The sequence below is a fragment of the Acinonyx jubatus genome, chromosome B3 (genome assembly GCF_027475565.1).
Source record: "Acinonyx jubatus isolate Ajub_Pintada_27869175 chromosome B3, VMU_Ajub_asm_v1.0, whole genome shotgun sequence".
Taxonomy (NCBI): domain Eukaryota; kingdom Metazoa; phylum Chordata; class Mammalia; order Carnivora; family Felidae; genus Acinonyx; species Acinonyx jubatus.
Window position 1 is genome coordinate 123,163,106 of NC_069386.1, and position 14,846 is coordinate 123,177,951.

Here is a 14,846-nt window from a genome sequence, read left to right on the forward strand (position 1 = left end):
CTATAGTTATGCTTCTAGAATTCTCTATTTCTTATTGATAAACTCAGTGCCCAATATAATTCAAATATTAATTCTTCTGGATCCCTCAATACAATTGCAGAGGCATTGTCACAGGCTGTTAACCTGTTTCTATTAAGATAGGAAGATTAGGAAAACTCACACAATTAACCTAGCTAATCTAAGAACTCCTCTGGGGCCATTATTCTTTACTAAAATATATGGGTATGTAGACATTTACTGAGCAGTTACCATGTGCCAAAGAGTGTGCTAAATGCAACATATGCATTATCTCACCACCTTCACAACAACCCAGAGGTAGTCAGGTTTGGTAACACATCCAAGTTCACACTGCTCTTAATCCAATCTATACTAGAATTAGAACGCACACAATTCAACATTTTTTTTTTTTTAATGTTTATTTTTGAGATAGAGTGAGCGAGCAAGCAGGGGACGGGCAAAGAGGGAGAGAGAATCCCAAGCAGGCTCTGCACTGTCAGCACAGAGCCCAAAGCAGGGCTCAAAATCACAAACCATGAGATTATCATTGGTCAGATGCTTAACCAACTGCGCCACCCAGGCACTCCTCAACATCACTGCTTTTCAAAGACAGCAACTGTCTTATCTCTTGGTCCTCCAGAACTGATCACAGTTCCCGGCCCATGGGAGGTCACTACAGAGTGAATTGAATGAGAGAGTTAATATATGCTTGTGCTCAATACCCTCTCAGACTAAGAAAATTGTATTTCAAAACAAACAAAAGCAAGCAACTACTTCTATCTGCCTCTTCCTTGGCTGAGGAGTAGGAGGGTTGACACAAAGGCCACTTACCTCCAGAAGTAGGACTGCCAACAATCACTAGAAGATTCAGGTCAGACTCAGGTAACAAAATGAAGAACTTCAAAATCTTTTATAACGATATCTCAATATCAATGTTTTTCTCCATAAATGAATTGGGAAGAATCCATTGATAATTTTTACAAATGTTGTAATTCTACTAGTTTTAGCTTTGGGAAAATTCAACCAATTTTAGACATATAATTCAGACTATGTTTACTTGTGGGGAGAAAAAAAATTGCTTAAAGCCTTCACACCATGTTTCATTACCATGCCCTATACCTATCCTTCACTTTTCTTCTCGCAGGCACTTTCTGCTACAGCCCTTGCTTTACTGATTCAACCTCCCAGGCTTAATTTGTTTGGTTGTAACCAAATCTTTCACTGCCTCAGCTTAATCAGATGACATTCTCTTTTGCTATTTGCCACCATTAAAAAAACGTTTTTCAGCTCCACCAATCATTTTAAATGTATATAATTACAAAATTAGTAATTTGTGACATCTGAGTGCTTGCTGTTACCAAGCACAATTCGGAGAGCTTTACATGCATTGTACCTCAGTCTTCAAAACCAGATTGTCATCATTTTACAGATGGAGAAACTGAGGCCAAAATGGTTAAGATCAACATAGTAGCTTAAACTGCAAAAATACAAGATTTGCTGGCAATAAATGTCTTTATTAGAATTGTTTTGTTAAAACTTGGTTTCCTAAAGTAGCAGCAGAATTTAAAAAATACAAAAACAAACAAAAACTACCCAAAGCTTCTTAATGATTCATTTGGATTAACTGTAAAATGAAATGCCTAATTATTTAATACCTTCTAAAATAACACAAAATATATATAATATGTAATACAAACCTCAGTAATTCAATTCTCCTGTTATGCATTTACTTACAAACTCTGAACTAAAGAAAAGATTTAGCTAAACAGAATAATTTAAAAACACGTCCTCATATAATTCTATCGTAAGTAATCTATTCTTTGGAGAATTACTTGTCAATTTTATCAATTTTAGTTACATTTTGTTGGTGCCTGGAAAATACAACTATTCTTTTTAAAGCTACTCTGAATTTGTAATACAGTTTAATAATTCAGATTGTCATCCCACCCTACTTAAAGGTATAGAACTTAATGATACCCTTTTTTTTTTTGATAAATGGAACTTAACAATGTATTTTCCTTTCTAAACTGTATAGTTTTATTCAGTTGGCTACATAATATTATACACTAGTAAACAAAGCAAGCAACATTACTCTTTTTTAAATAACATCTTTAATTAAAGTTTTTGCAAAGGTAAAATATTAAACTTAAAATAGGTCTTAGTACATCAAAATACTAAGTTCTCTAATTGTATTCCAAGATGGTCTTTAAAACATAATATCCTGTATATCACAGAAGAGCAACCTTGATCTGCAATTGTACAGAATGAATTTTACAAACATAATAAATATATTTACGCCCTTACACATAACAGTATGTACAACAGCAGTTGACAATAGTAGCTCAGAACAGCAAAAGGATTAGCCCCTCCCCCAAAATTGTAGCCCTGACACATACTGGACTGATTTAAGGAACCTTGACTAAAATAGTAATTACTAATTCCACGTAGTTCTTCCCTTAAGGGAAGAACTTGTTCTTGTTCTCTTGTTCCTCAAAATAAACAAAACTAGTAAGCTCGGTGTTTAAAGTTCTTCCTTAAATCATAAAAATGACAAAAGATAGACTAAGGCAGGCTTAAAAAGGGAATTATAAACTTGAGAATAATTTCCATAGCATAATAGATTAAAATGCAAAACTATTTAACATAAACTCATGAGGAACTATTTAAAGCAACTATGTTTTAGCCAATGAATTCAAAATCTGAAATAGCTGACAGATAGATGGGAAACAGACATGAGATAAAATGAAAATGTACAAAGATGGATCAATAAAATATTCCATTGCACAAAAGCTCAAAAAAGTTCAAGATGAAATAATCTGAAAATATAGGAATTTTCTCAAGTGGAAGAAAATGCAAAGTTATAAAGGGAACTCCCAAGAGGAAATTATGTCTACATTCCTGTACAAGGCATATTTACCTTTTGAAAAGAATGGTGACATTATTGCTATAAGATAACCAAAAATTACTCTTAGAGGGAGTCAACCCTTTTTATTCCTCCATAAAAGCCAGAAAAAAGAAAACCAAATCCTTGATTTTCATATAGCAAAAGAAAATCTTTATACAAAAGCTATTATATTTTTATGTTCTTGCTGTCTAAAACGAAAATCTATTAGAATACGCTCTTCAAGAACACATTTTAATCACTATACATATCGCTCAGATCCTGATGTATTCCTAAGAATAACATCAAGGTGGCTTTGATTTTAAGAGGCAACAATATAAATGTGATATGATGGCATTTAATTAACAGAAAGAAATGTTAAATGTGAACATTTAAAAAAAATATAAAAGCCCAATATAAAGATCCCCCTCATATAACAGACATTTTACTCTAGAAACTAATTGCACATTAGAGTTGGTTTAGCCAAATGTGGCTCTCTACAGAAATTAAATGTGCTCTCAGGCAATTCAAATGGTCTGATTATACAAATGACCACCAAAAAAGGGTACATATACTGAAAGGCACACATTTCCCCACTTTACCTAGAATTGTGTGTAAATTTTCCTTAGCACTGTTAACATTAATCTTTTTTTTTTTTAATAAAAGGTGCCATCACCATCTGTGCAAATCTAAACAAATCTTCTTCTGAAACCTTTACTTATTTTCATAATACAAAGTCTGAACTACTTTCCCTCTTTAAAGTAACATGTTATTTTCATTTTCAAAATCTGAAAGTGGGAATCCTTGCCTTTTCAAAGGAATGACATTTCATGGAACCTAATGAAATGATTTGTTAAATACATTAAAAGCATGATTAAGAATTCAAGTACAGTAAAAGAGAAGCAAGTGGCATTCTTATAGCAAGCCACTATAATAAAACTAAAACATTCTATTTGATTAAAAAGGAACACGATGAAGTAATATATAAGAGCACAATTTGGTATGCAGTGTTGTTTGGACCAGCTTTCAGAATTTTCACAGGTAAAAGAAAAGCATTTGCCAAGTATGCCATAATTAATATGCAATATACAGGTGCAAATACAAATGGTTCTTTCCTGCTTCAAAATAGCCCTAGTGAGTCATTCTGAAAGCAGTGGTTGTTCATGTTTGAAAATGTTATAAAAACAGGCCAGTATACAATTCTACTATGAATACAAATGTTTGTCTACATAGAGGGCCCAAAACATGAGCTGAATATCATATAGTAATCCAAAGTTCAGTAGCAGAACTACGATAGCCAAAGGGTTTCAATCAACATTGCAGCACTGCTAAACTTTTATAGGTAGTTCAGGTCATTGACTTCTTCATTGGGTAAATATAAACCTACTAACAACTATACTGAAGGACAAATGAACAACAGGACTGCTGTGATTTCACCCCCTCCCTTCTCTTCTCCCGGTCTCACTAACAAAAAGAAAAAAACCTGTGTGTGCTTTGAGAGTAGTGGGGTAAATAAACCTCACCTCCAAAAAACTAAATAGAGTAAAAATTAAAACCGTATTACCAGTTAATGGCATCTAAATAAAACCTAACTACTAGCATGCTAGAAACCATCACTTACACCAAAGTTCAGAACATAAGTTAAAGGGTCCAAGATGGTATGTGGGGTGGGAAGTAAGTACGCACACGCACGCACACGCACGCACACACACAAATTGATTCGCCTTTTTGAGAAGTTTAAAGATCTGTGTTAGAAAAACAAACATATAATAGCTCACAGTTTCTCTTTGCAATGTAAAGCGTTTCTATGTTACTTCTAGAAACACATATAAAGGCAAATAAAAAGGAAGACAAAAATGGAAGACTTAAAAAAAAAATCAATATATGAGTAACTTTACCACATGTGAATTTTGCCAAGATAGACCGTGAAAAGAATTAGTTACAAGAAAATATAGGTGAAGACAAGTGATCCTACAGTTCTCCCAGGCAACTAGTTCACACGGAACACAGCACTGCCACATTGTTCTTTAGAGCCCCTTCCAGAATACAGAGCTGTGTATTCTTAATATACATATTAAATTTCTATTATTCTTAATATACAAGTCAAATTTCTATGCTTTCTTCTCGATGTGCAAACTGGAGCCCATGTATACATTATCAATGGCCTGGAAGGGCCACCAAATCAAAGAGAGGTAAATATGTACTTAGTGGCCCATCCTCCTCTAACCCCCAAAATTTCCCCTCAAATTACAAAGTTGCAATTAAAAGTGTTTTTTTTTCCCCAATTAGAAGAGTTTTTAAATTCTTTACTAGTAAATACAGGAAACTTTAATAGTTACTAAATCGTTTAAGAAAAACCCAGGTCCTCACCACCTGCCCAATGAATGCTTCAATCAATACAGAGTATTATCTGAATATTTAGCTTAAAGATTAAACACATATATAAGCATATTCTTCAGTCCAACAGGAAAAAAAATCTATCTATTCATGTGTATGTAATTTCAGCTAGATGGTACCTCTGTGAACTAAAACTGTATTCCTGAGGAGCCACTCCGGGGTTTCTTTTTAAGGTATGGGACTAAAAAACAACAAAAAAAACAAATATGATTTTTCTGGAAGGAAACCGAAGTCATCATTTTAATTCTGCTCAACTCAATGAGACCCAAGTCTTTAAATTACATTTAATGAGAACCTAATTAAAATAAATATCCATTCCTGGGTCAAATTTTGTCTCCAAACTGTGATCACTGATTACTTCCTTTAACTCTTAAAACAGATGTTTCATAAAGCAGGGAAGGAAGAGGTATATATTACTGAGGGAGAATAGCTAGTAAAAATATTTAAGACCTATTATGAGAGTTCTAAATTGTTTCCTTATACAAGTGAATTAAAATTCAACACCATAATTCTTACCCTTTTGTAAAAAGCTCACACGCAATTTTTACCAAATATAACCACATACAATAAGCAGTTTCAGGTCAATCTATCAAAAGGGAATTTTCTTCAGTTCGTTCCAACAAATATCTTCTGATTGAACCCAAGTTGGAGGAAGGAATATAGACAAAGCTTTACATGCTAATTACTGGTGGCAGGTACCTGTACTTAAAATCGACAATTATGGTTTTCCAAAACCCCAGCCTCCCCCACCCCAACAACCCCAGGTGCTACAGTTCCATGGCTTGCCAGTTAGAAGTAGTGTCTATGTTGTCAAGGTCTCTTTGTTCCAGTAGCTTTGATTCTACTGCACTTTTCTGACATGCAGAAGTTAAGTTTTGGTTGGTGTATGTCCCAAGTTTCAAACTGTCCACTTAAAATTTTTTTTTAAGTTTCTTTTGTTTATTTATAAAATAAAAGAACCAACTCTTCACCATTCTGCATCTCCAATGGCTTTGGAAAATATATAATCTCTTCCATTAAGATTCATAATGCCATCCTTGAGATGAAATTTCCATTTGTTTTTACTTCTGTGTATCTAAAGAAACAAAAAAAGAACATAAGAGATACAAAAGATAGGAAACGAAAACCCATTCACATCAAAAAAACTTTTGTCTTGTACATTATTGCATTTACAAATTATTTTTAATTGACAGATAACAGGTAACATTAGTTTCTGCTGCACAACATGATCCGGTATTATAAAATGATCATAAGTCTAACACTCATCACTATATATAGTTGCAAATTTGTTTTCTTGTGATGAGAACTTTTAAGATCTACTCTTTGAAAACTTTCAAATATATAATATGGCATTACCTATAATCAACATGCTGTATTTCACACCTGTAGGACTTACTTATTTTATAACTGCAAATTTGTACTTTTGACCCCCTTCACACATTTGCCCCAGTCTCCAACCTCTGGTCTCTGGCAATGACCATTTTGTTTCTATGAGTTCAGTTGTTTTTTGGTTTATTTTTGCTTGGTTGTTGTAGAATCCACAAATAAGTGAAATAATACAGTACGTGCTTTTCTCTGACTTACTTCACCTAGCATAATGCTCTCAAGGTCCCTCCAAGTTGTCATAAACAACAAGCCTCCTTTTTTATGGCTGCATACAATACTATACAAATACATCATGTGTATATAAACATATACCATGTTTTCTTTATCCACCCATCCACTGATGGACACTTAGGTTGCTTGCTTGTCTTGACTACTGTAAATTATGCTGCAATGAACATGGGAGGACATAAACCTTTCAGAGTTAGTGCTTTCATTTCCTTCGAATAACTACCCAGGAAGCAGAACTGCTGGATCATATGTGGTTCCATTTTTGTTTTTTCAAGGAACCTCCACAGTTGTCCACAGTGGCTATACCAATTTACACTCCTACCAAAAGTGTACAAGGATTCCCTTTTTCCCACAACCTCACCAACACTTGTTTTTCTTGTCATTTGATAATAGTCATTCTAACAGGCATGAGGTGGTATCTCATTATGGTTTTGATGTGTATTTCTGACAGACAGTGATGTTGAGTACCTTTTCATGTACCTGTTGGCCATTTTACGTCTTCTTTGGAAAAACACCTATTCAGTTCTTCTGCCCATGTTTTATTTACTTTTTATTTTGTTAAGTTTATTTATTTTGAGAGAGACAGAAGTGAGGAGGGGGGTTGGGGGGGGGAGAGGGAGAGAGAGAGAGCGCCCGACGCAGGGCTCAAACTCACAAACCGGGAGATCATGACCTGAGTGAGCTTCCATACATCTTGGATATTAACTCTTTATCAGATATATAATTTGCAAGTATTTTCTCCTATTCTGTAGGTTGCCTTTTCATTTTGTTGATGGTTTCCTTTGCTGTGCAGGAGCTTTTTAGTTTAATGTATTCCCGTTTATTTTTGCTCTTGTTGCCTTTGCTTTTGGTGCCAAATCTAAAAAATCATCACCAAGACCCATGTCAAGGAACTTACTTCCATGTTTTCTTCTAGTTTTATGGTTTCAGATCTCACATTCAAGTCTTTAATCCATCTTATGTTGTAAGATAGCAGTCCAGTTTCATTCCTTTGCATGTGCCTGCCCAGTTTTCCCAGCACTATTCATATAAGAGATTGTCCTTTCCCTACTGTATATTCTTAGCTCCTTTGCTGTAAATCAAATGACTACGTATATGTAGATTTATTTCTGGGCTCTCTTCTGTTCCACTGATCTGAACGTCTGGTTTTATGTCAATACCATACTGTTTTTTTACAGTATTGTAATATAGAATAAAATCAAAAGGCATGATGCCTCTTTCTTTCTTAAGTTACCTTTGGTTTTTCAGGGTCTTTTGAATTTTAGAATTTTTTGTTCCATTTCTATGAAAATCCCTTGGAAATCTGGTAGGGACTGAACTAAATCAGTAGATCACTTTAGGTAGTATGGACACTTTAATATTAACTCTTCCAATCAATGAGCACAAAATATTTTTTCATTTATTTGTGTCTTCGTCAATTTCTTTCACCAATGTCTCAGTTTTCAGTGCACAGGTCTTTCATCTCCTTGGTTATATTCATTCCAAAGTATTTTATTCTTTTTGATGCAATTATAAACGGGATTGTTTTCTTGACTTCCCTGATAGTTTATTAGCATACAGAAATGCAACATATTTTGTATATTGATTTTATACCTGGCAACTTCACTGAATTACTAGTTTTTTTGGTGGAGTCTTTAGGGTTTTCTATATATAATATATAATACTATGTCATCTGTAAATAGTGACAGTTTTACTTCTTCCTTTCCAATTTGGATGCTATTTATTTCCTTTTTCTTGCCTAAATGCTCTGGCTAGAGCCTCTACTATTATGTTGAATAAAAATGGCAAGAATTAAACACCCATCTTGTTCCTGATCTTAGAGGAAAAGCTTTCAGCTTTTCATCTTTGAGTATGTTACCTGCACGTTTGTCTTGAGTGCCTTTTATTATGTTGAGGTACATATGGCCCCTCTAATATTCACTTTGTTGAGTTTTTATCATAAATGCATGCTAAATTCAGCCAAATGTTTTTTCTGCATCTACTGAAATGATCTTAAGAGTTTAAAATTTTTTTTAATTAAAAAAGTTTAAAATTTTTTTTATCGCATTGATTGATTTGTGTATGTTGAATCATCCTTGGATCCCCTAAAATAAAGACCACTTGGTCCTGGTCATGGTATATGATCATCTCAATACATTGCTGAATTCAACTTGCTGCTATTTTATAGAGGATTTTGGCATCTGTGTTCATTAGGAATATTGGCCTACTATGATTTTCTTTTCTTGTGGTGTCCTTGTCTGGTTTTGGTGTCAGGGTAATATTGAACTTATAAAATGACTTTAGTAGAATGTTCCCTCTTCTATGTTTTATGAGTTCGAGGGGCGCCTGGGTGGCTCAGACAGTTAAGCGTCTGACTTTGGCTCAAGTCATGATCTCGTGGTTCGTGAGTTCAAGCCCCACATCGGGCTCTGTGCTGACAGCTCAGGGCCTGGAGCCTACTTTGGATTCTGTGTCCCCCTTTCTTTGTCCCTCCCCTACTCCCACTCTTATCTCTCTCTCTCAAAAATAAACAAACATTTAAAAAAAAAAAAAACCTAAAAAAAAAAAAAATCACCTCTGCTTGACTATTTCTATTTCTAAATGACCTGGTAACAACTCACCTTCCAAGCTTATTTCCTACCTCCACATTTCTCAAAGACTTTATTTCAATCAAAAGAAGTCTCATCCTTTGCTCCCATTTTTACAAATTCAATTCCTATTTCAAGATCCACCTCAAAAATAACTATTCTCAAAGCTTTCCCTAATCACATCAGCTAAAAGTACTTTTTTTTTTTTAATTTATTTATTTTGAGAGAGAGAGACAGAGAGAGAGAGCACCACGCATGCACGTGGCGGGGGTTGGTGGAGTGAGAGACAGAGAATCCCAGGCAGGCTCTGCAATGTTAGCACAGAGGCCTATGCGGGGCTCAATCTCATGAACCATGAGATCATGACCTGAGCTGAAATCAAGAGTCAGATGCATAACCAAATGAGCCACCCAGGTGCCTCAAAAAGTAGTCTAATTGTTAATTTTCAGTGGTATTCCTAAACACATTTCTAGTATCATTTCTAAGTATATATATATAAATTATTTTCTCCTACCAAAGTAAAACATCGTTTTCTCAAGACCTAACGTGGAACCTTATACTTGGCAGTATTTAACAAATATATCTGATTACTTAGATTTCAAAAACTATGTATATCTGAAATTAAGCCAAAGGGGGAATGGCAGTGTTCAAACTGGACCAAACCTTGGGCACTCCCATCTTTACTTTCATTTATAGTTTTTAGTTGTTTGCAATTTATGGATTTAAGGGGAAAAAGAAGTCACAAAATTTAATCAACTGAAATGACCTTTCTTCCTTTTCCAAGTCCCATACATCATTCAATTTCCGGTTCAAGCTCCACATCTTCAAAGAAAGACCAACCGTTCTCCCTCTTCTCTGGTTTAAAGGGACTTCAAAATTGAGTAGGTCAGGCTTTCATATTCGAAAGAGGAAATCATGCCTGGAGACGTTCAATGAGTTGACCAGGGGTATATTGCTAATAAGTGACAAAGATGATTCTCAAGTTCTGGTCCAACACACTTTTTACTAAATCAGGTCATTTCATATAATTATCCAGAAATGTTCACTTGTACAGATACGTTCTGAGAACTCATTCCTAAAATTCCACAGTCTAACTTCCCAATGCAAACATTTCCATAGCATATTCTTGGCAAACTGCTGTTCACTGTCTGCTTAAGTAGGATTGGGGGGGGGGGGGGGGGGAGTGTTAAAGAATTGCAAATTAAGTTATTCCATTCTGGGGTTGCTCTCTACAAGTCTTTCATATTTTACCGCTTACTGAAATCTGCTTTCTCGAAACTTCCACTCTACCTTCAGGGACTTAATTAAAAAAACAAAAAAACAAACAAAATACACCCCCCCCATATATATATATATATATATATATATATACATACACACCCTTCATGTATTTGAAAACTGTCATACTTTTCCCCTAGATCAGTAACTTCCCAATTCACGCACAAGAACCCACATCCTTGTGAAGTTTCACACCACCTGCCCCCACTTACCTCTGACTTAATCTACTACTATATCCCCTCCCCTGCATCCCCAGTCCAACAATTCTGGTCTGGCCCCTGTCCACCCCTCACACACAACAGGCAGGCTCTGTTACCAGATAAAGACTAACTCTCTTCAAGAGGTTTTTTTTTTTTTTAAGTTTATTTATTTTGCAAAAGGGAGTGTGAGCAGGGGATGGGCAGAGAGAGAGAGAGAGAGAGAGAGAGAGAGAGAGAGAGAGAGAGAGAATCTCAAGCTGGCTCTCCACTCCGTGGGGCTCGAGCCCATTACCTTGAAAATCATGACCTGAGCCAAAATCAAGAGACACAACCAACTGAGCCACCCAGGCACCCCAGCTCTCTTCAAGTCTTGTTCAAATGTTATTTTCTCAAAAGAGCTAATAAGACTAACCTTTTAAAAACTGTAACCTGTCCCTTTCCTACCAATTATCCATACCAATTACCAGCTTCTAACATACCATAATAATTTATTATTAAGTTTTAGCATCTGTTTCCCTTGACTAAACTTCCTAATGGCAGGAACTGTTTTATTTTGTTCACTAGAGTATGTCAACCTCCTAGTACAGTTTCCTGGTACATCATAGACACTCTGTTGAATGAAAAGACCTCTGTTTCCTCTTTTCTTTACCACTCCTACAGAGAAAGTAGTAGCTATCCAAAAATGGGTATACAAATTTATTTCCATCATGAAGCAAGTGACTGCAACCTGAAAGACAATGGGATTATATAAACAAGAAAGTGATGAGTAGCCCAGAAAAAGAAATTCCTCAGACAAGTAAAGAAATGGATGGCATTCTGCTGTAAGACAACATGCAAAAAGCAAATGTAGAAAAGTTTCAGGATCAAATAATAGTCCATATACTCAACACTTCAAGCATATTAAGTAAAATTACCAATAAAGCTGAAGCCTCAACACCTAATGCCATCAGTCTTTATTCATAACAAGAGAGAACTCTGCCTCATTATTAGGTTTAACTACGGTTTTGACTGGCAACATTGACTTCATTATTCTTTCTATAAATAAGATAATATATTCTAAAATCGACTCATTATTGAAATTCTAAAGTTTAGGCTTCAAATATAAAATCCTAAAATACAAGTTGCTCAAACTATATCCAACCCTATTTTAACAAATTCATAGAACACCAGCGTTCTTTACCATTGACTAAAACATCAAGCCCAGCCCTCCAGAACTCATTTGATTCTACAAATTAGATCTCTGTAAACTTCACAATTGTTTATCATTCAATATACTATTTAAAGCTATTTTGAGTTTCTGTTTAAAACATTAAAATGTCTTTAGGAGCAAATCAAACCAATTTGAACATTTCAAATATTATATGCACAATTTATAACAAAGGAGAATACAACCATTCTTATTCTTATAATATGAAAATACTGAGAAGTATATTCTTCAATCTAGCTAGGGTAAAGGCCTCCCTGGCCCAATAAATCTGACCTCCTGTCATCGTGAAATTGTGTTCTGGGGGTGCTTGGGTGGCTCCATCAGTTAAGCGTCTGACTCTTGATTTCAGCTCAGGTCATAATCTCATGCATGTTTCATGAGTTCGATCCCCACGTCAGGCTCTGCACCGACAGCACAGAACCTGATTGGGACTGTCTATCTCCCTCTCTCTCTGCCCTTCCCTGCTTGCATGCTTGAAAGCTCTTTCTCAAAAATAAATAAACATTAAAAAAAAAAAAAAAAAGAAATTGTGTTCTGGATAATTTAGTTGTATGAGGTTCCTTTCACATTTCCTGACAACAAAGGTTTATTGGTATCTATTTTAACCTTAATACTCTTCCTCTACATAAATGTAACAAGAAATTACATTTATTATAACATAAGGTTTTAAGAAGCTTATCCAAAAGTCACACAGTACAAGAGTGGATGCTCTGGTAATTCGGTATCAATGGCCTCACAGACTTTATTCTGTAATCTCTCTGATAAGTTAACTGGTTTGACTACCTTTTCATTACAAAATGTTAAGATTCATTGTTTTGACATTTCCCTACAGTTCTCTTTGCAATAAGCATGGATACTTAGGAAATTCATTTCTATAGAAGCAACACAAATTTAAGCTCTTCATCATTTGTTAAGGAAATTCATGCAGAGCACAAATTTTGCATAATCATGATTGCAGCTCCAGTGCCTGGCACATGTAGATACTTAGTAAGTATTTGTTTCATGAATGAGTGGTGCTTACAAAAACCCAATTGCTTCGGTTAGGGTTTTCATCATTTTGTAAAGGCCACTGCTGAAATTAAATTATAAATGCAATATACTTTGTAGATTTATTATAAATTTGATGACTATAATCAGCAAACAATTTTATTCCAAATTAAATGTTTCAGCAAGTAACAAAATCTCAACAATAATGCCTGTAACTACAACAAAGATACTTGGATGGCAGCATCCTTCTGGAGAACTAGGAAAACAAAGATTCAATAACCAATTCTCACACACCTAGTTTAAAAATACCTAATGCTACCAAAATAAAGCAAAGCTGAATAATTTTTTAAATGATTTTTAGTAAAAACACATCTGTTATCAGTCCTGCTTATTGCCCTAGTTCTGCCCTTAGTAATAAAAAAAAAAGGTGACAGAATTCAATTAAAGCCTTTTAGTTTTAAAGCAGTTGAAGCTAAAGGGAAAATGGGGTTATTCCACTAGATTATTAATGTTAAAGGACAACCTCAAAGTGGCTCTGTTTACTTTGTTAACAAGTGGAAGACAGAGTAAATTGGAAAACGCCTACCTCTCCTGATTTTACTGTAACATTTTTCAAATGTACAGCTACATAAATAATTTCTCATTTTATTAAAATAATCAACTATAACAATGTTTTCATTCACTGTTTATACTGATAAGAGGCATCAATTAGCTGCCCAAATGTTTGAACAAGGTAGAACAGATATTTAGGGAAGAATTCATAACAGAAAAATATCAGTAATCTGATAAAATCCTTACCTTATCATATTGGCATACAACAACATTTTCTGTATCAAAGAGTTCCTGTCCTTCCTCATCACTCACATCATCTTCACTGTTGAGGGGCTCCTACAAATAAGAAAGAACAGGTTATACTTCACGTGTTACTAGAAAAAGCCCCTTCTAATACACAATGACTTTGATGTTCTTCGAGAATGAAGGGTCAGATAGAAGCATACACACACACACATATACACCACAAACATATTGTTAATCAGCTATGGTTAAGACTTTGCCAAGGTTACTGAAATGCCAGCAAGAAACCAAAAATTAAAGTAGTTAAGCTACATAACTTTGAAGTCTGAAAAGAGATTTTATTTCCTTCATTCTTTCAGAATAGCACATATTCTCTTCAATAACTGTTTAAATGCCTAGAAGGGGACCTAAGAAAATACAAAGGTTTAATGAGATAATGGCATTATGTACCACCAGAAGTAGCAGAGTAAAAGGGGAAAAAAATGGTGAAGTTGGAGGAAAAAGGGGCTCTAAAACAGGCTAGGAGTCTGGCTTGTGTATACAATACTGAGGACTAAGACTGTTTATAATATTAGCAGGTCTACCATTCTGATGGTAATGGTGGAGGCTTGCAGTATAATTACCTAAGGCATTCAAATGAAAAGGGGACCTGTGGAAGGGTGGGAAAGGATCTCAGTCCCCAAAAGAATTAAAGACCAAGATCTAACTAGTGTATAAAATGACCAAAGATATTAAATTTGACCTCAGTTATTTGAGAGGATAAAAGATATAACCCAGATTTTTAATTAACAGAGAAAGAGAAGACAGGACAAAATAAAAGTGGAAAGGAAAATAAGATGATATTAAGTCTATGTCTATAACTAGGCCTGTATCTCACATATATGTGTATGTATATGTATTCTTTCATTTAAAATAGATATCAC

The 14,846-nt window shown here is 34.8% G+C and overlaps 1 protein-coding gene across 1 annotated transcript in view; it reads right to left on the reverse strand.

Annotated features, from left to right (window-relative positions):
* Positions 1-2,089: 2,089 nt before the first annotated feature.
* GTF2A1 (general transcription factor IIA subunit 1) overlaps positions 2,090-14,846 on the reverse strand; it is a 42,942-nt gene continuing 30,185 nt past the window's right edge. Inside the window, exons 8-9 of the mRNA XM_015081766.3 lie at positions 13,927-14,016; positions 2,090-6,350 (exon numbers count right to left, since the gene is read on the reverse strand). Coding sequence (XP_014937252.1) covers positions 6,243-6,350; positions 13,927-14,016 — 198 coding nt within the window. The 3' untranslated portion in view covers positions 2,090-6,242. The remainder of the gene's footprint in view (positions 6,351-13,926; positions 14,017-14,846) is intronic.